The sequence below is a fragment of the Megachile rotundata genome, chromosome 3, assembly GCF_050947335.1.
Source record: "Megachile rotundata isolate GNS110a chromosome 3, iyMegRotu1, whole genome shotgun sequence".
Lineage (NCBI taxonomy): Eukaryota > Metazoa > Arthropoda > Insecta > Hymenoptera > Megachilidae > Megachile > Megachile rotundata.
In genome coordinates this window covers 5,846,694-5,873,255 of record NC_134985.1, presented here as the reverse complement: position 1 = coordinate 5,873,255, position 26,562 = coordinate 5,846,694, and the positions used below count along the sequence as shown (strand labels likewise).

Below are 26,562 nucleotides of genomic sequence, written 5' to 3'. Positions count from 1 at the left end.
AAACAGCGTGCAGTAACTTTCGATTTCACAGTGTTTCATATTGCTTGAACAGTTTTATTAAAGATTTCATTATTTATATTAATATTCCTATATTTATCCATATATTTATCCACATATTTATCCTTATATTTATCCATATATTTATCCATATATTTATCCATATATTTATCCATATATTTATCCATATATTTATCCATATATTTATTCATATTTTTATAATACACATACATACACATTTATATAATAAAAGAAAAATGGAATCACAAGTGGAACAAATTTTGATGCACTATACGAAGCAAGAGATTACAGATGCTTTAGAGATTTGCCGCTGCGTAATTAATAATTTAAGTCTTACTGAAGAATTTCCAACTGAAAAGATCGGTAGAAAAGCCGAAATGATAGGCCAAGAATTTGCGAAATGCATAATAACAGTTGTGACGTCGGGCGTCCGACGTTTACATAGAATATAAGACGCATATGTAACCATAGCCGTAAGATACTACTCACTCCATGTTTAACCTTAGTTTTAGAACATATTATATTCCATTTATATGCGATGTTTAACCATACGTTATCATATAGAGTTAGGGACCAATATGTAATCAAGTAGCGTACGAACCGCTCGACATTCCTCTCCCACAAGATAAATCCTTTCCTCGAACTCAATCCTATAAACATCCTCCCGATAACCCGACTCATAAACATCCTCTAAACCAAATTAATCATGATACCCTTATCGACAACAAACCATAACATCCTCTCATGAAACTCCTACATCTCGTCTTACAAATATTCTTCAAGATAAATTAATCAGAATATCCTTATCGACACCTAGCCATAACATCCTCTTACATCAGCCAGAACCTTCTAGAATGATTTCCTTTGTCCTCAACCACTATAAAACCCAGCTCATTCCTTATCACCCAGAGTCAGTTGGCGCCAGTCCGCCATAGTCTGCATACCGGTAACCTCAGTGCTAGGTAATCCTGCCTGAGGCCCGTCCAGTCATCCATTGTCACATCAGCCCAGCCTGATTCCCAGGGAGTCGTAAACGACTACCCATTTCATCGAGCGAGTAAGCATAAGAACATATTATAAAGGAACAATACATATATATATATATACCTGAGGAATTATTATTGAAGAATATACCGATATATAATTATACTGTTGTCTTCAATCTTTAATACCTGCACGACTTGAATTATACTATCGCAACCTCCGAGCTTCAGTGATAAATCACGCAAGACGAGCCTAAAGGTTACGACGAGGACATAGAAATACTTCAACGTCTCCAACAACAGCTGCTTCCACGGGACCCAGGGCCACGACGTATGCCGACGAGTTACGCTAACCCAAAAGCTGAGCGAAATAATTAAAAGATACAGTCAGCGAGGCGAGTGAAATAGCATATTATTTCACTGGATACCCCTGGCCGTAACAAAATTGGTGACAGCGGTGGGATTGACTCAGCACCGTGGAGAGATAGCTGCCTACGTGACATTCAGCGAGTCAAGATTACGCAGCGTGAGAAGAAACAAAGCGGACAAGGAGGTCTCGAGATAAGAAGCGCGCCAGACGTTAGGCGACACCGGCCGGACGCTCGACCGTACCGAGCGGGAGATAAGGGCGCCGCATTCCTGAGCGCGCCAGTTCCCACGACGCGCCGGGTCTCACGCCAGCGCGGGTGACGCATCCGCTGCCGCCGCAGCAGCACGCTCATTCAGTCACGCTCCTTGATACAGTGAAGACGTCGAGTTCGCGCTCCAGTTTTTTCGACAGAGCAGATCCCTAACGTTCTTGACTTTGCAAGCGGTACGTGCGCTCCAGGACTGTACTACCTCTTGCCTGGAAGAGGCTTAGGGCATTCTGTCCACAAAATTCGTTAGTTTTCCGTAGATATTCGTCACACTTGCGCGTAAAAGCGAAGGTGTTGTCACAGTATCGAAAGAAACTGCGAATTTTTCGCGTACAACTAAATGAGTAGCTCAATTACGAGCCGACGACCGCTGTTGGTAACCGGATTTTTGCGCGTCCACGAACGCTGCTGAATACGCGAGCCAACAGCATGCCGGTAAGTCATTGAGACTGAGTACAGGAATTGTACTTTTCTCTCGTAAATAAAATTATAGTAATCATCGTTCGGAAATAGGGGAAAAGGAAGCGTGGCTGCCGTGCGGGCCGGCGAGTAAAAGCAAGGAAGCTGAAGCTCCTTGAGGAAGAGTTCCTGCAACAAGTGTTTGGACCAGAAATTGTGACCTTAGATAGTGAATCGGACACTGGGACGTCATCACGCGAAGTGCTGTTGTTCAGTTATGACATTTTGGACACAAGAAGTGCCATAAAAGTGTACAATCACCGAGAAGTGCCAGACGAAGTGTTGGTGGATTTTTTTCCGGGCGTTCCGCGAGAACGAGTGGTCGTGTCCGCCCTCGGTAAACGAATTCTGCCGTCAACATGCCATCTCAACCGGCTGGGACTCAGAAAACGACGCCGATAGAACTCCGTTCGAGACAGACGGAGCTGATGAGTGAAGACGAAGTGGCCATGGTGCAAAAACAGCAAATCGAGAAGGAGAGGCGCCTTCGAGAGGAGGCCAGAATGCTTGACAGCGAGAGACGGGAGCTGGAGGAAGCTCGCCTACGGAACGAGGCGGTGTTAGCAAAAATCCGGAAAGCGGAAAAGAACCAAGGCGCGATACCAAAGAAAAGTGATATTCCCGAAGAACCACCTGCAGAGATGGAGGTGCCAAGTGTCGCCGTCGCCAGTGAATCTGTCAGTTATACCCTTAATGAAGCGGTAAAGATGGTGCCCGCTTTCAACGGCTCCCCACCGACCTTATTAACATTTACACGAGCGTGTAAAAGAGCCCGACAGTTAATTCCCGCTCACGCCGAGGGAACACTGGTTAAGCTTATTATTGGACATTTGAGCGGACACACAGCTGCCGCCGTGGAGGACGAAGAGATCGACACCGTCGCTGAGCTGTGCAACATCCTAAAGGACATTTTCGGACCACAACGCACCGTCGACTACTACCGCGGTGAACTAGCCAGTATCTACATGAAGAACGGTGAGCACGTTCTAGATTTTATAACCCGGGTGAAAGACTTGCGTGATTCGATCCTCGACTGCGACCGAGGCACGCCTAATATCGATGAAATTAACAATTTCGCGAAAGGCTGTTTTATTGATGGGTTGATGTCACCCATGCGCTTAGAAGTGAAAGTGGTCGCGGCCGAACCTTTAAAGTGCGTATTTAGAGAAGCCATCTCGGTGTTCAAGAGACTAGAACTAGAAAAGTCGAGACAGGGCCGTACCGAAGTGCGCCGCGTGAATTTTGAACAGCGTGACGGAACTCCTGACTGGCGATCAAATAGAAACTTTAGAGAAAACGAATCTCCGCGTCGCGTTGATTTCGGAAGGCGTGATCAAAACCCAGAATGGCGCGAACGCCGTTTTAGTAGTCCGCCGCGTCGCGACTCGTGGAAATCAACATCGCCCGTCCCGCCGCAGAATTACCAAGCGAACCGCAGATTCACGCGATACCCGCGCGGAGATGATAGGAGAGATCCGCTGCTGTCTGATAGATTCTGCCGATACTGCAACATTCCAGGTCACGATCTGCACGAATGCAGAAAGCGTCGATATAACGAGCAAATGCGAAATTCGGGAAACGAGCAAGCCCTCCCGCCCGTGGCGACCAGGAGACGGGAGGGCCCGAACGCGAAAGCAATACACACAGTAACGTTAGAACAGCCCGAATTAATTGTAACGACGGACGAGGAGTGATGATCCCGCAGATAAGCGTCACCGCACCAGAACTCAAGGCCAGATCAGCCCTCATGATTGATACGGGCGCGGAGCCAAATTTGATCAAAATAGGAGCATTAAGACCCGAAATGGTCATAAATTTAGATGACCGTATGTCGATATCGGGTATTTCGGCTCAGGCCGTGCTCACTATAGGGGCAACGGATGTCACATTGTTCGGTGAAAAATTCAAATTTTACGTTGTGCAGAATTTCTTCCCGATACCAACGCAGGGAATACTCGGGAACCCGTTCCTGACAGCCGCGGAGATTTCGATGCGGGACCAATGTGTTCGTCGGAAGGACGTAGTAATACCGTTCGATACTGGAAACCCCATTAAGATAAAGGCTCGAACTATCATGAATATAAAAATACGCGCGATAGGTCCCGACACGGGCTACGTCGCCCGAAGGGAATTAGCGCCGAACGTACTGTTAGGAGACGCGTTAGTTAAAATAAGACAAGGCAGGGCTATCGTAAGAATCGCCAATTTCTCCAACGAGGACGTAGAACTGGAGGAACCCTTTGTACAGGTGGAGGATGTTGAGGAGATCTCGCAGACTCCGTCGTTTGTGGAACCACACGCGAGTGTAAACACGGTCGTGTCCCAACATTTACCCGATCACGACCGCGCAAATCAAGTTTTAGAGCTGATCGACTTGGCACATCTAAATACGGAGGAAAAAGAGCACGTTAGAGAATTGATCTGCGAGCATCACGACATCTTCCACCTCCCGGGCGAATATCTGGGAAAAACGCATGTCCTGGAACACAAAATTCCGACCACCGACAATGCTCCGGTGCACGTTAAACAGTACAGGTACCCCCCCGTTCACAAGCAAGAGATCGATAAACAAATGCGCGAACTGTTAGAAAGTGATATTGTACGACCGTCGACATCCCCATATAACTCGCCCTTGTGGATAGTCCCCAAGAAACCCGATGCTCAGGGAAACAAGTGATGGAGAATGGTTATTGATTTCAGAGCATTAAATGAGAAATCTGTGGCAGACGCGCACCCGATTCCTAATATCGTAGAGATTTTGGACCAACTAGGAAGCGCCAAGTACTTTAGCGTGTTTGATTGTAAGAGCGGGTTTCATCAGGTGGGAATGGCCAAGGAAGACGCCGAGAAAACGGCTTTCTCGACTCCCTTCGGCCATTATGAGTTTGCTCGCATGCCTTTCGGTTTGAAAAACGCACCGGCAACGTTTCAAAGGCTTATGAACGTAGTGCTCACGGGACTGCAGGGGTCCGAACTATTCGTCTATGTGGATGATATTGTAAACTACGCTAGCTCACTACAAGAGCACCGGGATAAATTTAACAAATTAGCAAAGCGCCTTAGACAAGCTAACCTAAAACTAGAACCTACAAAGTGTAACTTCCTGCGCCGCGAAGTCGCGTACTTAGGGCATGTCATAGGCAAAGACGGAGTCAAACCATGCCAAGAGAAAGTAAGAGCGGTTCGAGATTTTCCCGCGCTTACGTCAGTCAAGAATGTAAGGGAGTTTTTGGGTCTCGCGGGATACTATCGCCGATTTATTGACGGGTTTTCACGAATCACACGGCCCCTCACGGCCTTACTAAAGAAAACTAGCAAATTCGCCTGGGGACCTGAGCAGGTACAGGCATTTAATGCCCTGAAGGAGGCATTGTCCACGGAACCGATACTTCGATACCCTGATTTCAGCCAGTCGTTTCACATAATGACAGACGCGTCCGGACACGCAATCGGGGCAATTCTGAGTCAGGGTGAGATCGGTCAGGACCGACCGATAGCCTACACATCCCGATTATTGCAGGGGGCAGAATTAAACTACTCCACTATCGAGAAAGAGTGTCTAGCAATTGTCTACGCGGTTCGACATTTCAGGCCTTACGTATACGGGAGGAAATTCGATCTAATTACCGACCATAGAACATTGGTATGGATGACGTCGGTGAAGGATCCCACATCGAGACTCCTTCGCTGGCGGTTAAAACTGGACGAGTACGATTACAAGGTGATATACAAAGCAGGGAAGTATAATGTTAACGCCGATGCATTATCACGAAACCCGGCACCAGTCCTCCCCATCCACTCCGACCCGCCAACACCCGATATGGGAGAACAGACGCCATCTCGACCACCTGCGCCGACTGTAGATAACGAGACCGACGAAACAAACACCGACACGTCCGACCCGAGCGACGACGACGACGATAATCATATTCGACAGGCAACGCTGACGATAGTAAACATCCGGGATCGATTGATTATGAGACGGGATAACTTAGCAGTATTCGTTACGGTAGACCAACACCTGCTGGACCAGGGAAGCATAGACCTGATAAACGAGAACAAACTCCAAATACCCAACGATCTGGAATGCACGATCCCCCGTGTTGTCAGGAGAGCCGCGTGTAACATCATCTTATTACCCGTAACATTAAAAGCGACACAGAATAACGTTTCAAACGAATTAAAATTATCTTCTATCAGTATATCGCGTACGAATTTTGCAGCAGTCCCTTGGACCTATACGGCACAAGCAATTGCAAATTTGTTCGAGGGAACGGGAACGACGATATTTGCATGTTCGCACGAGATCCGTATACCCGCGCAAGACAGGCGACAGGAGCTACTAACCGAAAGTCACGTTTCGTCCTCCAGAGAACACAGGGGATTTGAAGAAACGTACCGCGAAATCAAAGGGAAATATTATTGGCCGACGCTAAGAAACGACATCCGGATGTTACTGAATACGTGTGCAAGTTGTCAGTTGCGAAAACTAACGCGAAGGGGAAACCGACAGGCACTAACACTAACAGACACGGCGGGTAAGGCCTTCGACAAGGTCTCCTTTGATACCATTGGTCCTCTCCCTTGCACAGATATAGGGAATAGGCACATCCTGATTATTCAAGATCTACTCACGAAGTATTCACTTGCTATCCCTCTCCGGAAAACGTCAGCAGCCGAAACAGCCGACGCGTTCGTGAATTATTTCATTTGTCGTTTCGGAGCACCCAAAGCAATCCTTACCGACCAAAGTACAAACTTTACTAACGCACTGGTAAAAGCAATCGCGAGGAGATTCAAGATAGCCCACTTCCAAACCACTATTTTCCTCCCTCAAGGGAACGGACCTGTTGAACAATCGCACCTGTTGCTAACGGAGTATCTAAAGCCATATTTGCAAAAAGAAAACTGGGACGAATGGCTGAACTTAGCGATGTTCGGTTTCAATACTAGTGTTCATGAAGAAACCCAATACTCTCCGCATGAGTTGGTTATGGGAAACCTGCTCGGGCCCCCGCGGCATGTGAAACCCTAACGATGACCACAGATAGGGCATACGATGAATTTCTAAAGGACTTAGACGCAAAGATTTCCCACGCGATAGTAGGCGCACGGGAAAACTTGACAAAGGCACAGGCAAGAGCCCGTCAATATCGGAACAATCAGGCGCGCACACCCGGCTTTAAAATAGGCGATCGCGTAGTAGTTATAAGCACACCGGGACGCGAAAGGAAACACGTCGGCCCCTACGAGGTTGTCGAAGTGCTAACAAGCGATATTATTAAGATAAGCGTGAATGGAAAGATGAGAGCGGTGCGAACGGATGCCGTAAGACTGTTTGAAGGGGCAACCACGATGGGAGTCCATATCATAAACAAAACACCCTCAGTCAAGACACCCCCACTTAAAACCATAACAAAATCTGGCAATATAAACGCGAGCGGAACAGAACCTCGACACTCGAGTACCGGACAGTACGTACGTAACATAGCAGTATTTCTCATACTCTTACTTGTGACGATATCGACAATGGGAAAACACAGTATACTGCAGCCTACCTTCCCAAAGCGGGCAAATTGGAATCACTCAGAACAAGAATGTCTACTAGCCAGGGCACTCATACCAAAAGGGTTCTACCTACAATGCACCCAGTGCATTAGGAATACCCGAGAAGAAAGAAGATACAACAGGGAGAGGCTAGACTGGCTTTGGGACGAATACACACCCCCGGGATGGACCAAGCCAAACGCATTCAGCCTCTGGGAATTATTCAACGTGGCAGACGAATTTGACGGCCGCAACGAACCAAGTTGGACCCATGGTGCAGAAACGACAGCACTCATCAAGGAAATGGCCCTCATGGAAATCCAGAACCGAACAAAAGGAATGCACCCCAGGGACCAGCCACCGAGCCCGTTTCAAATAACCACTCCTTGGCTATCTCTACTAAGCATCCGCCGGATGTCAAACCTTCAACCGGTGAGCGAGGTCGACAACGAGACAGATAGGGAACCTTTCTGCAGCTACTGCCAGGTTAGTGGCCATGAAGAGGTCTGTTTTCGGAGGGACCACTTCTTCCCACCACCAGGGAAGACCATAGGCAAACAACCCAGTAAGAAGCCAGGCCGGCGCATGCAGGGAATAGACATTAGACGAATTTGTTGGCCGTGGAAAACTAGCAGCAAACAACAGCCACTTCGACTGCTCGAACAGCCAGGATCAGCAACTGGCGGAGAGGGCACCCTGAAATATACGGCCAGAAGAAGCTATCGTCGTACCAAATTCCCAGTGTAAAATAAGTGACAAGTGCTCCCCTTTACCCCTCCTTAAAAGAGACATACAGACTCAAGTGAAATGAAGTCCCAAAAGCCCCAACAAACTCTGCGAATGCGAGAAATACCAGGGAAGCCAATTTTTCCTCCATAAAAATTGACTTTTCCTAGGGGGGGAGGTTATTTTTAAAGATATGATTAAATACGCTTGGTATATGACCAAATTAATATCCGATAGATCAGTTTTGTTAAACGTTAACCAAGTATGTTTTCCCGATAGTATAAGAAAAGCAAAATGCTCTTGCAATACATTAGCTTTTATTAAATGCTCACGTTGTCGAAAACATTTATGTTTTTCGTGTTTCTACGATGTATACCATCCCGTATATTGTAAATAATACATATAAAAAAATTATAATAAATTAAAAACAAAAAACATGAAAACAGAATTTTAAAAAATCAAAAAAAAAAAAAAATACAAAAAAAAACAGAAACAAAAAAAAATTGGAGAAAAAACGAACTAGCCCCCCTGACGGGATTTGAACTCGCGATGGAGTAGTTCAATGATCCTACGACTTTACCTGCTTCCCTAACATAGCTGTTGAAAATGACTTTACAAATTTAGCATTTAAGGAAATCAGAGAATTAAAATATTAAATATCTCTTTAAATATTGAGTATTGACAAAAACGGCCGAATATGGGTCAACTTATTTTTCATTAAGATTCACCAGAAAAAACTATATTAAAATCGATGACCCAACTGCTGTGAGGTCTCCTTGTTAGTAATTTAAGAAACAAGTCATTTTGACCCCTCCGGTAGAAGTAGGTATACGTCAATCGTCGGTATTTCTAGTGTTAAAGACATTAAACGTTCAAGTCGACGAGAATTTAGTAGTTCATATAATCGAGAGAGCTTTACCGAGCGAGACGCGTGACAAGTGGGAAGATACTTTTAATTCAGACACCTTGCCTTCCCTCGATCAAATTTTCAAATTTATTTCGGAAACCGCGTTCAAAATTCTTGCACACGAACAAGAACAGGCGCGTAAAAGGAACGAAAGCGGTCTCAAGCGATCAAATTCAAACACTGATATGCGTTCCATGAAGATCCGTAAAGAACAATTCGGAACCCGAGCGTTTCTCACTTCTACTGGCAATAATTGCATTCAATGCAAACAGTCGACACACCGCTTGTATAGCTGCCCGGCGTTTGGGACATTGTCTATCGCGCAACGATGGGAGGTAGTAAAGAAAAATAAATTGTGCCGTAATTGCCTTAGATTACATGAAGGGGTGTGTAAATCTATGTACTGCAAACATTGCAGCTCATTTCATCATTCAATGCTACACAACTTCAAATTCCAAGCACCGAATACAAATAACGATTCCGTGACGAATGTACCTCTTGATTCGAGTAAGGCACAAATTCCGGGACACAATAAAAAGTGACTATCGATCATCTCGTTTTCTACCGTCTCGTGTACATCGCGGTCGCATAATGAGCGCTACTGTTAGAGTAAAAAATTCAAAGAACGAATTTGTACGAGCTCGTGCGCTTTGAGATACTTGCGCAACGGCGCACTTTATAACAGAGGAATTCGCAAAGAATTTAAATGTGCCTATGCGATCATGCTGCATTCCGATCGGCGCGATGGGCGGGATGACCGCAATTTCCAAAAAAACGCTCGACATCTCTTTTCGGTCGCTACACAACGATTTTGAGAAAACATTAACATTTTTGACAGTAACGAAAGTTGCCGTCAGTATACCGAATGAAATTTTTCCTCGCGAATCGCTCAACATCCCTTTGCACATCCGTTTAGCTGATCCAAAATTCCATCTGCCGAGAGCGATATGTTAATAGGAGCCGGTGCCACAACGTCTTTACTGTCGATAGGTCAAATAAATGTATCGAAAGATGATTGCGAAATTTTGATGCAAAAAACGCAACTCGGTTGGGTTGTAGTGGGCGGTGCGAAGGGAATTCTTGGAATAGGAAATGTGACGTGCAATTTAAGCGAATTAACCGAAGAAATTGCGAAATTCTGAACGATAGAAGACAACAATAGCACGAAAGAGTCGAAACTAGCGGAGGAGTCCATATGTGAAACATTTTATGCTCAGACTACGACGCGTGAGCCATCAGGGCGATACGTAGTGCGATTGCCGTTCCGCGATCGCGATCGAAATTTTGGCGATTCACGGTCACACGCGCTTCGTCGATTTCACGCGTTGGAAAGAAAATTAAAATCTAACCCGGCGCTTGATTTAGATTATAAAAAGGTCATGAATGAATATATAGAGTTAAATCACATGTCGTTAATCACAGACGAAAACGACGACGGATATTATTTACCTCATCATGCCGTTATTAAAAACACAAGTACCACAACAAAGCTACGGGTTGTTTTCGATGCTTCTGCTAAATCAAACAAAAGCTTCTCGTTGAACGATAAGCTCTGATTGCTCCCTGTTTTTCGTTAATAATTCAAAAACGAAGCTTTTAACCCCATTTTTGCGAAGGGAAATCTTATTCAGAATTACATCCTCTACCATCCCTTTACGGGAGTTACACGAGTTGTGAGACACCTTGTATGTGTGTGGATGATCGGGACTCGCCATCGATCGCGATAATCATTTGTTCGTCATTACAAGCTTCGCCATGGCCGAAAACGCGTCACATGAGGTATGTATAACATTATGAATATAAGAAAATAATACTATTACATGATAGCAATTAATTATTACATTAGGTTAAAAAAATAAATAAATCGTTTTATATGCAGATGGAGATTATCGCAGGAGATACAAACGTTGAACAGAGGGAAAATGAAGAAGTAAAGAAAGAAAAAGGACGAGAAATGCAAAAAAATGAGGGAGAGACGGCAGTTGAAAAACGTACAAACGACAGGCCGCCAACAGATAATGTAAGTCAAGCGTTTGATGTTTATTTATTACGATGTATTTATTAAGAAAAAATTACATGTTCGTGGAATCTTATCATTACCAACATATCGAATTCTGCCTGGAAGTGTGTGTGTGTGTGTGTGTTTCATTTAATTATTTACATGTCGGTGATACTTTTTTGAAAATAAAAATGTGTAATTATAATTTTACTGTTTCAGTTGAAAAAACTGATAAAGAAACTGTTGTATGGCGGCCGTGGGGGCCGCGTGCGCGTCCGCGGGCGCGGTCGCGGTGGCCACGGCGGCGGACGCGGACAGGGAAGCATGCGGGATGACGGGCGCAGAGACTGGCGCGGTGGAAAAAGAGGCAGACGCGGCCGAAAAACAGTTAACCTAACAAACAATTATAAATTTTTACTGTAATAAATGTTAATTTAATAAATTTAATAAAAATTTTGATTTAATTTAATAAAAATGCATTGTTATTTTGATCTTAGGTCTCTCTCTCTCTCTCTCTGTAATCAGAATTGTTTACTAAATTAAAATTGAATAAACGTACATGCAGCAATTTTTTAATTCTTCGTACCATGTTTTACATTTTTAGCAATACGTACAAGAGTTTACCATTGAATTATGTGACATGCGCGATGCCATGCGCAATGGCATACCCAGTCTATAAGGCTAAGTTGTAGTTATCGACCAATTTATATTTTTATCCACATTGTCAGTAACTTGGCCAAAAATGTCAAAATAGGCGAAAAATACTACGAGCGCTGCTACCGAATAATCGTTGAACTATATTTCACGGCTTACGGCCATCTGGCTTGCCTAGATCAGCGTCTGTCTCACTCATGCTCCTTCGAAAATTCGACTTTATTCTGTACAGAGTATTTATTACTGTCTAAAATGACCAGAGCCGCCTGTAAGGAAGTCCACCGATGGCCGCTGTACTCGTCAAAACTTCATTTTCGCAATATTCAAGCGTTAAAGTCAAATTTCAGAAATCGCCTCGTCTTCTTCGCACATCACATTGGTGTAAGAGAAACGACTCGATTTTCCGTGTGCCCCCAATCCTTTCTCCTCGGCCGTTGCTTATAACGCGTGGGGCCCACTCTAGTTTTTTCTATTTTGCTTACGTGGCCTGCTTTGGGGCCCGAATAAAACCTCTTTCTGTTGGATACGAACTCGCGGGTCTTTTACTCATTTTTTTTTCTGACCCCCTCTGATTCTCGCTCCCGACAGAGCAGCCGGAACGGCGATTACCGCGGACGTGTGCATTGGCACTGGCGCCCCGTAAAATAAATCGGCCGTGGGTATGAGCATCGGTACGTGAAGGGCCGTTTTCCCTGACTGCCCCCACTCCAGGGAACCTCCTTCGGGTTTCCCCCACCGATACGCCACAACTGAAATATTTGAAACCCGCACGGCTGTGCTAGCCGCTTCTGAGCTTCTTCAAATAAACGCATAGAAAATATATATTAGCGCCACTTCCTGGACGATGCAACGCCAACGCCTAAGAGAGGGGGAAAAGGGACCTAGGCCTAGCTACGCGAGATGCACGCGAGCCAGTTTTTTTTGTACGTTACGCCCTAGTGGTTCTCCCTTCTTGAGTTCTATTTAAAGTCAGTGATATTTTGCTACGAAACCCAACATCGTTTAATTATCAGGTATGTAAATTATCATACCCCTGGAATATTTCCATAAAAAAATTAGCGGTCGCAAGACCCGAAACGCGGTCGCATGACCCATAGTGGGGTACGTACATCGTACTCTCTCTGATTATACATACGCGGCTGCATGACATGTGACATGTGATTAACAAATGGCAAACAGGCAGTAAAAACGAAAAGGAAACAGTAGTGTTTAGGAAACAATTAATCCAACAGGTTTTTCGCGTTCTGCTGGGTTTGATTGTTGATCGTCCGAAGTCTGGATTCGGTAATACAAATGATGGTAATACGGCTCGTCGCTTTTTTGAGAACTCCGCAATATCGTCTTCGATAACAGGCATTGATGAGTCTCTAATCAAACGATTTTATGCAATATTACAAGATATTTCAAATGGGTGTAAAATAGATATTGCGAAATTCCATCAATATTCCGTGGATACTGCACGAAAATTCGTAGAGTTGTACCCTTATATGCCAACAACAATGCATAAAGTTTTAATTCATGGATCTGAAACAATAGCTTCGGCTTTATTACCTATAGATCAAATGTCGGAGGATGCGCAAGAAGCGTTAAACAAATATATTAGAAGGTTCTGTGAGGATTTTTCGCGAAAATATTCAAGAGAAAAGATAATGGAAAATCTGTTTCTGAGGCTCATGATATCTTCTGATCCTTATATTTCTAGCATAAGGACATTGCCTAAGAAGAAATTAAAAACGTTAACAACCGAAGCTGGAGACAAATTTTCAAAACGAAACAATATTAGTACATAAACAAAATATTTATTTGCCGCCACTTTATATTAAATTGGGAATTATGAAAAATTTCGTAAAAGGCATGGGCAAAAACGGAGCAATTTTTGCATATTTAAAATTAAAATTTCCAGCTTTGTCGGAGGCAAAAATTTAGGAAGGCATTTTTACAGGACCACAAATACGCACTTTATTTAAAGATGAAGAATTTGAAAACCGTTTGTCACCATTAGAAAAGAATGCGTGGGTAGTGTTTAAAAACACTTGTAAAAATTTTCTTGGGTTGCGCCGTTCAACAAATTACGTACAAATTGTTGAGCAATTGCTTCACGTCTGTAAAGAAATGGGGTATAACAAGTCACTAAAAATGCATTTTTTACACTCTTATTTAGACTTCTTTCCTAAAAATCTGGGAAACGTGAGTGATGAGCATGATGAACGATTTCATTAAGACATTAGTGTTATAGAAAAACGCTAACTTGGAAAAGATGTAGCTTCCATGTTAGCGGACTATTGTTGGCAGTTGAAGAGTGAAGAAAAAGAAGTAAATAAACGTCAAGTAAGAAGAAACTATTTATAAGTATGTATATAAATTTTAGTATTCTCACATTCTTCACAAAATATTATAAAAAATGTTATTTATAGTTTTTATACTGAAAAGAAGATTGTACAAAGTGGACCCATGCTACTAGCAGCAATAAAAGAATAATATTCGTAAGATACTAATAGAAAGGAAAAATATTGAAAAATATTGACAGGCCTCATGAGTATGATTCTGAAAATGAAGAGGACGTTGAACAAGCATCTAGCTCGAAAATGGAAGTATCATCGTCAAGCCCTGATAGCAATTCGAATGACAAAAATTTGCAATCGGAAGTTGTGGACCTAGAATATAAGAAGAAAGCTGTAAGTTTCTGGAAACGTGGAACAAAGAGAGCATTGAGCTTCCGGACTGTTCAAACCAGATATAAAAAGTTGAAGAGTCGGAGACAGCTTTACGAGTGGGAAGAACAAATTAAGAAAGGTGGGTCTCGTTTCGATAAACTGAAAACAATAGCAAACGCTACACTGCAAAAATTCATTGAAGCCAGACAAAACAAAATTATTATACATGATATGGATTTGAGACGATGGGCAGTAATAGAAAATCAAAAAGAAAATTTACAATTAGAGGGATTTCAAGCATCCACATTTTGGCTACACAATTTCAAACATAAATACAATATAGTATCTAGGAAAACAACTAAACTCATTACTCGGCATTATAGCAATAATTTAAATGAAATAAATGCAGCAGCGGAAAATTTTGTATCTAATGTAAAATGTTATTTTGAAACACACGGAGAAAAGAATATTTTCAACACAGACCAGAGTGGTTTTCAATTAGAGATGCACTCTGGGAGAACACTATCACAAAAGGGCGAAAAGGAAACTGCAGTTCTTGTGCAATCGGTATCGGCGACTACGCACAGCTATACGATTCAGCCGACGATTTTAGCTGACGGACAACTATTATCACCCCTTTTCATTGTTTTAAAAGAAGCTAGTGGACAGTTAGGACCCCGTGTACGACAAACTGTATTTACGCCACCTAATGTTTACATACAAGCTTCGACATCAGGCAAGTTAACTACAGAATTATTTAAAGTATGGTTAAAAGAAGTCTTTCTTCCACATACACCAAACAATACAATTTTACTTCTTGATTCATGGAGTGGATATAGTGAAGACATAATGCAAAGCGCAACACCGGAAGATAAACAGTTAAAAGTATTAAAAATACCGAAAAATACGACACCGATAGTGCAGCCCCTTGATGTGTATGGATTTCGTATTTGGAAGAGTTTCGCCCGAAAAATCTCCGACCTTGTTATTTCATTAAATATAAATATAAACTTATATGCAAGGGACAATATACTCAAAATGCAAGGACTAATTCACAGACAACTGCAGGCTCCACGTTACAAAAGTTTGTTTCAATATGCATGGTATCGTTGTGGATACACCGAAAATCGCCCACAAGAATTCGAGAATCCTGTAGAATTCTGCTTCACAAAGTTAAGTACTATGAAGTGTGATTATTGTGAAAATGTGGTAATAATTCGATGTTCTTGGTGCAAAGAGCATTTATGCTTTACACTGTAACGAGGCATATTTTCATTATTTTGATTAGCCTTTTTTTTTGGGTTATGCCTCGTTACGAGGATCCTCCCGAATTGCCAGCCCCACTCCTCCGCCCAAGCGGATCCCCTCGCCGCTGGGGCAAGAATGAGTGAGCGTGCGTGTGTGTTTTTCGTTGATTGTCAATCGCGTGCCTTTCCCTTTTATTTTTTTTTTATATCCTCCTAAGAAGGAGCCACCGTTGTCCCCGGTCGCGGAGGAACCTCTCCCTGAGCGACGGAGGCGCGGGATGGGTCCACCAAGGAAAACACCGGCTGTCCGGTCGCGGCACCACCCCGTCACCCTCCGCGGGGCGACCGGCAGCCGACCACCGTGAAACGCTAGGCCTGGGGACAAGCCACCCCCAACTGCCACCTCGAGAGGGCCCCAGGACCTGGCCACTAGGCGTCGTAGTGGGATGGCCCATCCTCGACGCCGAAATCCTCGGGGTGGGGGAATACCGCGAACCGGGGAAGAAGATTACGGATGGGAGAAGCAAGCGAGCCGTCGCGATATATACCCGTTTTTCGCCGAAGCCCCGCTTAACTTTAAAGCCCGTTCTCTTTCTTTTTTTTTTCTTATATATTTTGCGTCTCAGATTTGTGTGCCAGTTTATTAGTAGTGCGTTCCGTTCTTTTTGTTATTTTTTTTTTTTCTTGTATTCTGTGATTGTGTGTGCCTGCGTGGATTATTTGTCGCCGCCGCCCCAGCGTGGAGTTTGTACACCCCCTGCGCAAAAAGGTAGGAGTTATCTCCTTACCCTTCTTTTCTTTTTGGATTATCCATTTGCGCGTGGGCGAGGGCGATAGGACCCCTGGCCCCAGTGACGGGGACCCTAGAGGCCGCGGACGGTCTACACGACACCGTCCCCTCTAATCTAGTTTTTCGTTGTATTTGGTATTTAGGACCAACGTCCCCTTACTGTCTACGACCCCTCAGAGGGCGTGTTCCTACGCGGACGGATACCTCAGCATTCTTTTTGTATTTCTCTATTTTGTACTTGCGCGTACCGTGTGCTCCCGCGCCGCGAAAGCCTCCCTCGCAACTGGCGAGTCGATCCCTTTTTCCTCGACCGTTGCCTGTAACGCGTGGGGCCCACTATAGTTTTTTCTGTTCTGCTTACGTGGCTTACTTGGGACCCCAATAAAAGCATTCTCTTTGTTGGATACAAACTCGCGGGTCTTTTACTAATTTTTTTTTCTGACCCCCTCTGATTCCCGCTCCTGACAGAGCAGCCGGAAGGGCGATTACTGCGGACGAGTGCATTGGCACTGGCGCCCCGTTAAATAAATCGGTCGTGGGTGTGAGCATCGGTACGTGGAGGGCCGTTTTCCCTAACCACCCCCACTCTAGGGAACCCCCTTCAGGCTTTTCCCCCACCGATCCGTCACAACACATTTTTTAATTCAATATCATTATTGTGATAAATATGTCGAATAATTTTGTACAATATAACGAATAACTTTCTTCCCTCATTTCTCATTTTTAATTCAATTCTTAATTTCTTTCAGACATCGTATATCTGTTGGTGGTAACAGGTCGAAGCGCGTATAGGCCATAAAAGACTCTGACCATTGCAGCAGTAATTGGAACTTTAGAAACATACCTGCGACACCTCTCTTAACATTTAAGGAAAAAACTGTCGATATTGTATGCTACACTCTATAAAACATTGTAAAATTTTATGATATTTTTCGGCAAAGCAAGAATGAATGTATTTCGTTGCATGATGTTACAACAAATTGTATATTTAATAAATATTTGTAAATGACGAATAACTGAAAATTCCAAAAACACGTATCCCCCTATTTTTGTCTAAAGTTTAAGTACATGGAGTTGCAAAAAAATAGATCAACATTTAGTTCAAAAATTTAAATAAAAATGATAAATTTTTTAAATATTATTTAAACAAATAAAATGTTTGAAATTTTTTTTCGCACAAAAATTTCCTATCTAAAGACGAACAATTTACAAAAAAAGAATTCAATTATCTTCTTTAGTTCCGGAGATATTCCCAAAAATATGGTTTCAACTCCCAACTTCGAGGGCTATTTTCACCCCTTCAATATGCACGATTGCTGATAAAAAAAAATACGTGTCAAATATTTTTTTGAGAACTATATCTCACGTAAGTTTCATCAAAATCGGCGTGTCTGGGTTGGATATGTTCCCTTGTTAGTACAGTTCTTTCTAACTGATCAAAATTATTCTGAAGAAGAATATTACGCGTTCAAACAAAGATCTCGAATTAAATCAGAATTCAAACAGATGGACGCGTGCAACTTACAATAAAAATCGATTTTTGAAACAGAATGAACAGTGGCTTGAAGGAACATTTGACATTCCTAAACTGCAACTTCATTCTCATCATACACTCAAACCGTTTTTAGATTTGCCAGAACGCAGCAAACGAAGGAAGACAGAATATCTTCGAAAAAATGTAAGTACTGAGGAGTTGACGTTTGCTGCACAGTCGAAGTTAAGGTCTGAAGGTTTAATAGATGCTTCACATGTATTAAAAGAAGTCACGAAATCGCCTACGCACGCAGCAAAGATTCGAAAAATGTCTTCAGGTAAAAAGAATAAGGAAGAAAGTAAAAAATTGACAAATCTGCAGGCTCTTGCTTTACTTGTGGAGGCAAAGTTGTCAAACAGACAATATGAAATGAAGAAAGTTGTTCGTCCTCTTGTAGTTATTAGATTGGCAATTGGAGTTAACCCCTTCGGGCCCCATGCACATTGTAATGTGCATAACACTTTTCGTGCTGTATTTTATGCTGTATAGGTGTAAACTTCGTTTCAACACCTAATATACCTACAAGTGATCATCTAACACGAAAGAATAACGTCTATAACGCCATCTGATTTTTGTGTGTTGAATTATAGTGCTTCTTATGTAAGTAGTTTGAAATTCGAATGGGCGTGACAGCAGTAAGTAACAAATATTGTTAGTTTTTCGTTCTTATTTTTTCAAATGAGTGTCAAAACATATACGCATCACTTAAGTATGTATGGGTCTACGTAATAATGAAATTGTACAAGAGATATTTACTTTGGCTTCGTGTTATAACCTCTATAAAAAATATGTACATCCTAATGTACATCCTGTCCCAATCAGTGAAAACACTGTACAAAGTTTTCGATTTGAATTTTTTGTGAGTAATAGTTAGACATACAATTCTTGAAAATATTTTTGCAGATTATTTTATCCTTCAAGATGAATAAGAAACTAAATAAATCTAATTTAGAAAGTGAAAAATATGTAGATAAACTATTAGAATTGTTGGAAAATGGGGATGATTCGGATATTGATGACATAGAAGAAAATGAAGATGAAGTTGGTGAAAATGAAAGAGTAAGAAAAGAACGGGAAGTTGAGGAAATCGGAGACAGTAGAGAAGATAAAATTTTAAATCCAGAGCCCACTACAGAAGGTTTTCGAAATAAGAAAAGAGTACGTTGGAGGAAACAAACACCCGATGTACCAAAATTCGAATATATAGAGAATGACAAAATTGGCGATTCTATTGTATTGGATCCTATGCAATATTTTTCTAAATATATAACAGATGAAATTTTTGAACAGATGGCCAAATGTACAAACATATACGCACTTCAACAAGGACAAACTCGATTCAAACCAACAAATGTTATTGAAATTGAAACTTTATTTGAATTACATATTATGATTGGATGTCTAAATAAGTTCCCACGCATACGAATGTACTGGAGTTCCGTCCTTGGCATAAATGTTTTTTTGGAAAACATGTCAAAAAATAGGTTCTTTCAGCTACGGACGATGCTACATTTGGTGAATAATTTAGAAAGACCTAACGCTTGCACAGATAAATTTTACAATGTCAAGCCTATTATGGATGCAGTGCTAAAGCGGTGTAAAGAATTAGAAATTGGATAAAATATTTCCATAGACGAACAAATGATCCATTTACAGGAAAAATAAACATGTTGCAATATGTTCAAAATAAACCATGTAAGTGGGGATTAAAAATTTTTGTATTATGCAGTCCAAATGGACTTCCTCACAATTTTATACCATATCAAGGCAGTACCACTGAAATAAACAGAGACAACGTGAAAAAATATGGCCAAAGTAGAGCAATTGTTTTAGAATTACTAGAAATCGCGAAGAAAGAAGGTCATACAGTGTATTTTGACAATTATTTCAACTCTTATGCTCTTCTTCTGCGATTATTGGAATTGAAAATGTATGCTGCTCGTGCAGTTCGTATGAATAGGTTTTATAAACCACATTTTATATCTGATAAAGATATAAAAAAGAAGAAAAGAGGCTATTCCGAAGATCTAGTTAGTCAGGATGACATTATCATGGTAAATTGGCTGGACAACAAATCAGTTCATATGGCTGCAACTTTGTTCGCACTGGAACAATTGATAAAGCAAAACGGTGGGATAAGCAAAAATCAGCATATATCGAAATTGATAGACCTGAAGTTGTTAGGCAATAGAACAACAACGTGGGAGGAGTTGATCTGCTCGATATGTACAGTCTGTGTGGAAAGTATTCGTACAGCGACCAATTTTAAATAAAATGTTGTGCGTAAACGTCAGTTACAAATTTTAAGGGGAAAAAATGATGAATAAATATTCTTGGGTGTTTGTAGAAAAGATTTCGTGAAAACTAAATTTTATTTTCTTCAGGATTAACAAAAATATACAATAAGAATATTTTCGCGAATTCTAATCTTGTCTTACGGTTAGTTTCATTTACAAAATACTTTCTTCGTGCTATTCGACCATGATATTCACTACTTCTCAAATAGTCACGCACAGTACTAGCTGACACATCTATGCCAGTGTTGTTTTTAAGTTCCGTTGCAATTTGTACGGCAGTTATACGTGGGTTTTGTTTCACTTTACGAATAATTAGTCGTCGATCATACTCGTTTATCTTACGCGGACGCCCATTTCTCCTTTTATTTGATACAGTTTTTCGTTCTCCGAATCTATCAATTATGCTTTGAATGGTAGATCTTGCTCTATTCACTATGGCAGAAATTTCACTAAGTGATTTACATTTATTGTGTAATCGAATAATAATTTTTCGCTCTTCTTCCGTCGTTTCGCGACTTTCACGACCCATATTGGAGTATATTATAAACCAACTTATTTCTATTAGTGCTCTGTACAAACTAATAACTTTTGTTTTTATTCGCCACATTCCGAAGATCGTGTTATGTTTTACATTATTAGTTTATTTTTCATTATTCATAACTGTACGAATACTTTCTGTGCGACGATTTCTTACATTCAATTGTTCTTATTGTATATTTTTGTTAATCCTGAAGAAAATAAAATTTAGTTTTCACGAAATCTTTTCTACAAACACCCAAGAATATTTATTCATCATTTTTTCCCCTTAAAATTTGTAACTGACGTTTACGCACAACATTTTATTTAAAATTGGTCGCTGTACGAATACTTTCCACACCGACTGTATATAAGTTTATATCGCATATATATTAGATCTCGAAAATGGACCCTTCGAGTAATTATGCATTTTGTGGATTTTGCTCTATCTAATAGTTGTATAGAGTATAAACGAGATTGCATCGAAGCTAAAATTCATAAAAAACATATTATGGATTTGTTGGAATTTCGTATGCACGTTTCCAAAAGTTTAATTTATAAGAACAAGCTTGTAAATGTAAAGAAACGTGGTCGTCCTTCAAAAAGTGAAGTAGAAATTACACCGGACAGAAAAAGAAAATGTCGTTGCTGTGAGAAAAGACCAATAAGAGAAATTCAACACGATAATGTGGACCATATGCCCCAAATCGATGATAAAAAAGAAGCAACACGATGCAAGATGCCATTATGCAAAGGAAGGACACATTTTTATTGTGACAAATGTCGTGTCCATTTGTGTTTAGTAAAAGAGAGGAATTGCTTTGAAAGATTTCACAGAAAATAATAATTATATATACAGGGTGTTCGGCTACTGGTGGGCATAATTTTAGGGGGTGGTAGCTGGAGTGATTCTGAACAACTTTTTCCTTTACCAAAATGCTGGTTAAAGCTTAGTCTTTGAATTATTAATGAAAAACACTGACCAATGAGAACGCGTATAGACCGGTCGCGCGACAGCGTGAGCGACAGCTTCGAATATGACGGCCGATCGTCGTCGTGAACAAATGTATCGACACTGTCGGTATAACGTCGGTATAACGTCGGAATAACGTCGGTATAATAGAAAGCTGTTAGATGAAAGTTACATTGAATAATGAATAAAAAAATCTGGATTATTGTTGAATTATCATTCATTCATGAATAAGAAACAACAAAATTAGTCTCTACTCATGTAATCAAAGTAAATCGAATTTATTCAATACGTTTATTCGTTATCGCAAAGAAATAATAGCTAAAATATGGAAAATTATTTTCGTTAGATATTGTAATGATGAAAAAGAACAAATTCTCATTTTTAAAAAATTGAATAACTTGTCTATTCAACAAATAAAAATGTGAATTGAGTAATTAACAAATTTAAATGTAGCTCACCCATTAAACTGCAAATAATCACAATAAAAATGCGTCTCTGTCACCGGTCCGATCCATCGGTACTTACTGTTAATATAAATCAATCACCATACAGAAACTCTCAAAAAACTCTCAAGAAACTTCATTGTTACTTATCACTTTCATCTTTCATTATTATTAGTTTTCATTATCACTTTTCTTTCTCATTTTTCACTAATTTGCACTAATTTTCACTGTGAGTCCGACACGTAAATAGGACGAATGAAAACACGTGAACGAAAATTCATAAATGATTTAAACTATACTATTTTGAAAGCAAGAAAACGGAATTTTCGATTAAAAACAACGATACATTTTATTTCGACACGTTTCTTTCGACAATAAACGATGACTGTCGATCGACGCCGGAGTCGTTCAACAGATCATCGTTGCATGGCAACCGTACGCGACGTATGCCTCGCGATCGAGAACAAAATCGCGTTCCGTAGCCAGTCTAACAATGTCTTCTAATAAAATATAATATAATTTCGATTCCTCAATTCGGATATCTTATAGTGAGAATAGTGTATCGTTAAACATACATAACTATGAATAATCGTTCACGCGTTTTCATTCGGTCCGTTTACCGGTCGTGCTTATGTTATGCAATTGTTAGAAAAAGACAGTGAAATAAATTGAGAGTTCATTGACCCTGCCAGGACATCAGCTGTTGATGCTCTGATCGGTTGGTTCTACCCGGTGACACAAATATTTTTTATCGGAGTTAGTTTTTCCATGAATCAATGAGTAAGTGTTATTTAAGTTACTTCTGTATTTTTAAAATTAGTATAGTTGACAAAATTAATTTTCGTAAATTTATTCTTTTTCCTTTTTGAAGGCATAAAATAAATACAATATACTTCGTCTGGTTGTTGTAAACAACAACTAATTGGTTTATTTCTCATTCACGAATTACGAAGAATTTAATATTATTCTTAACTTGTTAATTCATTATTCGATTTAACTTTTACGTAATAGCTTCCTGTTATACCGACGTTATACTGACAGTATCGATACATTTGTTCACGACGACGATCGGCCGTCATATTCGAAGCTGTCGCTCACGCTGTCGCGCGACTGGTCTATACGCGCTCTCATTGGTTAGTGTTTTTTATTAATAATTCAAAAACTAAGCTTTAACCGGCATTTTGGTAAAGGAAAAAGTTGTTCAGAATCACTCCAGCTACCACCCCCTAAAATTATGCCCACCAGTAGCCGAACACCCTGTATATAACTGCTTATTCAAAAGCAATTATTTATAATATAATAACAAATTATTTATAATATAGTAAGAGAATTTTTTTTTATACAAATATCACTCAAGATCTCCTATGCTACAAATTTTGAATAAGGACCATATGTCCATTAAAATGTACATTTAAAAATTATATATAAATGAGTAAATATTTTTGTAAAAAGTATATTGTTGCTTTCATTCACATGAATTAAGTTAATTTTAGTATAAAAATAATTTTTTCCTAAACGACAAAAAATTAGGGTCTGAAGGGGTTAATGTATTTTTAGTTTTTTAGATTTTTAGTTTTCATAAGTTAGGCACGTGCCGATTTTCGGCCATATTTCTCCACAGTCTTTCTCACTTCCGTTGTGACCATCAGACAAGTAAGATGTGCGGTAGTAGCATAGAGAGTTTTCTTTTTATATCTTTTTATTAGTTTGTATTTATCGTCTTTTTGTATTATCCTTTTATATTACATACTTTTTAAATATGGTTGTGTTTTTGATTCCACGGAAATTAACCCTGGACATGAAATAATTCGAATGATAGACAAAAAATTGTTTCCGTGCTATAGTATTATACAGAACTCAAAAACAGATTGCTATCCCAGGAAAGAATCATACACAATTACGGAAACCAGCGTGGAAATTAATTTACAAAATCTATTGGACCATACAGTTGCCCGGTTACTATTATATTTAGATGAAATTATAAACAATTTGAATCAAGATGAAAATTCTTTAAATTTAATAAGCAAATGGGGATGCGATGGATCACAAGTACAATACAAACAAACGTTCGTGGAAAATAGTGATTCAGACGCCAATATATTTCAAGTATCATTTGTGCCCTTACAATTAATTTCAAAAAATAAAAAGATAATTTGGCAAAATCCAATGCCATCATCTCCGCGATTCTGCAGGCCGATTAAAATCTGATTTATTAAGGAAACGGATGATATAACTAATGAAGAAATAAATTATATGCAAAAAAAAAATTGACAATTTGAAAAGTACACAAATTTTATTAAATAAAACTATATCCGTTTCACACACGTTACTATTCACAACGGTTGATGGTAAGGTGTGTAACGCTGCCACAAATATAAAATCAATTATGAAGTGTTTTATATGCGGTGCTATGACTGAAAACTTCAACAATTTAGAAGAAACTAGAGAAGTAAACCCCGAAACATTAAAATTTGGATTATCGACATTACATGCTCGAATCAGATTGTTTGAAAACCCTCTTCACATATCATATAAACTGTGTTCGGGATATTCAAAATTCTTTTGTCTACGTCGTAACGTCTCGAAGGTTCTAGACTCCCAACTGTATATAAACAGGTCAACATCAATCAGTTTTGTCAGTATAAATCGATGCGTCATAGAGAGCGAGCAAGTAAATATTGTGTGTTAGAATTTCTGTTAAAACCGTTATATGTATATTTCAAAAAACGTATATTACTCTGCAAATCCCATCAAACTGCCAGTAAAGAAGTGGCAAATTCAAGACACAACTGGAAAAGAAATTATAGAAAAAAGGAAAAGGAACATACAACAGCAATTTAAAGATAAAATAGGCATCATTGTAGACGTTCCAAAACCTGGATTTGAAAATTCTAACGATGAAAATACAAGTCGCAGATTTTTCGCAAATCATTTATTATCCGTAACTATAACAGAAATTAACATCAAATTAATATATAGATTAAAGGTCATATTAGAAGCTACTACAAGCGGATATAAAATTAATACTGAAAAATTTGCAACATATGCCTCCAACACTGCCAAATTGTATGTTAGTCTATATTCATGGCACCCGATGACACCCTTCGGCTCACTGAGGCCAAGAAGCGGCTAAATGAGGCCAAGAAGAAAGAGCTGGAGCTTGACAGGAAACTGAGGACATATGACCCGACTTACTCTATCCCAGCGCCCAGCAAAAGCAGCAAGTCGCTGCCAGACGTGGAGGAGCTGATGAGAGCGGCACGCAGGCTATCATCGCTGGACTTGGTGGCGGAGATGCTCAGGAACGCCGAGCATATAAAAAGGCTAGCGACATGTTCCTCCAACCTAAAAGGCACTTCCGTCAGGGGCTTTCGGGAGACCTCAATCGTGATTCGGGCGTACGCAGCGGAATTGGACAAGAGGCCAGCGGCGATGCCAATCGAGGAGGACGGGTCTGACGAAATTCAGACCCTCCGCAGACGCCTAAGAGAGGCGGATGAACGCCGACCTGGAGGCTCTCCGGCAATAGGTGGAGAGGTTCAGCAGAAATTGGGTGGACATCCCGGGCACGCCTTCTCCAGGTCCGGCAGGGGGAGCCCGGTGTGATTAGTGAGAAGACAGGCACTGTCCTCCTCGTCGTCTGAAAGAGAAGACGTCAAAAGGAGACCAACGGAGAATAAGAGTGCTGGAGACCCCAATGCCGCAAGCATCACGGGCACCATCACCGGTCAGGGTGTACGAACAGCCGACCGTGGAGATGAAGGCGGAAATTCCGCAACAAGCCATAGTGGTCCCAAATCGTAAAAACCTGACCAAAACCTCGAAAATGAATTTTTCGTTGGGGCTATTTTAACAACTGAGTTGTATACTCTAATACTGTATCTATGGGAAAACAGAGGAGTAAAAGTTTTATTACTTATACCTGCAAAATGGTGAGTGTTCACTTACCGCGTTCACTCGTCACGCAGTTTTTGTGCAGTGAAGTTCAGTATGCAAGAGCAAAGTGTAAAGTGAATAATTTTAAACAGACTATATTAATTTCAATTCTGCAAAATGGATGCTGTTCCTGGAAGTAAGTAGAATGTTTTTCAGCACTATTATATTGAAAATTGTTAGTGGTAACGGTGTATGATAGGGATATTCAATATAAATAATAAAAGGTGAAACTTCATGCGCG

The 26,562-nt window shown here is 40.6% G+C and overlaps 4 protein-coding genes across 6 annotated transcripts in view; 3 read left to right on the top strand and 1 right to left on the bottom strand.

Moving 5' to 3' along the window:
* The window catches only part of LOC100882786 (uncharacterized), a 275,505-nt gene that overhangs the window by 108,458 nt on the left and 140,485 nt on the right, over positions 1-26,562 (bottom strand). The window lies entirely within an intron of this gene.
* On the top strand, positions 182-17,701 carry LOC105663835 (uncharacterized). Of its 2 annotated transcripts, none has more exons than XM_076529958.1 (2): positions 182-3,073; positions 17,372-17,701. In XM_076529958.1, exons 1-2 carry the CDS (start codon positions 2,458-2,460, stop codon positions 17,419-17,421), a joined length of 666 nt encoding a protein of 221 aa, XP_076386073.1. In that variant the 5' UTR covers positions 182-2,457; the 3' UTR covers positions 17,422-17,701. The 2 variants fall into 2 exon arrangements, with proteins under 2 accessions (XP_076386073.1, XP_076386072.1); XM_076529957.1 differs by lacking the exon at positions 17,372-17,701 and having other exon boundaries at positions 473-2,074; positions 2,153-3,792.
* LOC105663522 (uncharacterized) lies at positions 8,764-12,207 on the top strand. The gene is made up of 3 exons (XM_012293025.2): positions 8,764-11,057; positions 11,158-11,298; positions 11,497-12,207. The coding sequence occupies exons 1-3, from the start codon at positions 11,034-11,036 to the stop codon at positions 11,698-11,700; spliced, it is 369 nt and encodes a 122-aa protein (XP_012148415.1). The 5' UTR covers positions 8,764-11,033; the 3' UTR covers positions 11,701-12,207.
* LOC143264143 (uncharacterized) lies at positions 12,231-17,374 on the top strand. The gene has a single exon (XM_076529959.1). It carries the CDS (start codon positions 14,517-14,519, stop codon positions 15,843-15,845), a length of 1,329 nt encoding a protein of 442 aa, XP_076386074.1. The 5' UTR covers positions 12,231-14,516; the 3' UTR covers positions 15,846-17,374.

Excerpts from the sequence above, each read along its gene's own strand:
- LOC143264143 (XM_076529959.1), top strand. The coding sequence starts at position 14,517 with ATGGAAGTATCATCGTCAAGCCCTGATAGCAATTCGAATGACAAAAAT.
- LOC105663522 (XM_012293025.2), top strand. The coding sequence starts at position 11,034 with ATGGCCGAAAACGCGTCACATGAG. Across the intron at positions 11,058-11,157 it reads CCGAAAACGCGTCACATGAG|ATGGAGATTATCGCAGGAGA; the intron begins GTATGTATAACA and ends TTTTATATGCAG. Across the intron at positions 11,299-11,496 it reads ACAGGCCGCCAACAGATAAT|TTGAAAAAACTGATAAAGAA; the intron begins GTAAGTCAAGCG and ends TTACTGTTTCAG.
- LOC105663835 (XM_076529957.1), top strand. The coding sequence starts at position 2,458 with ATGCCATCTCAACCGGCTGGGACTCAGAAAACGACGCCGATAGAACTC.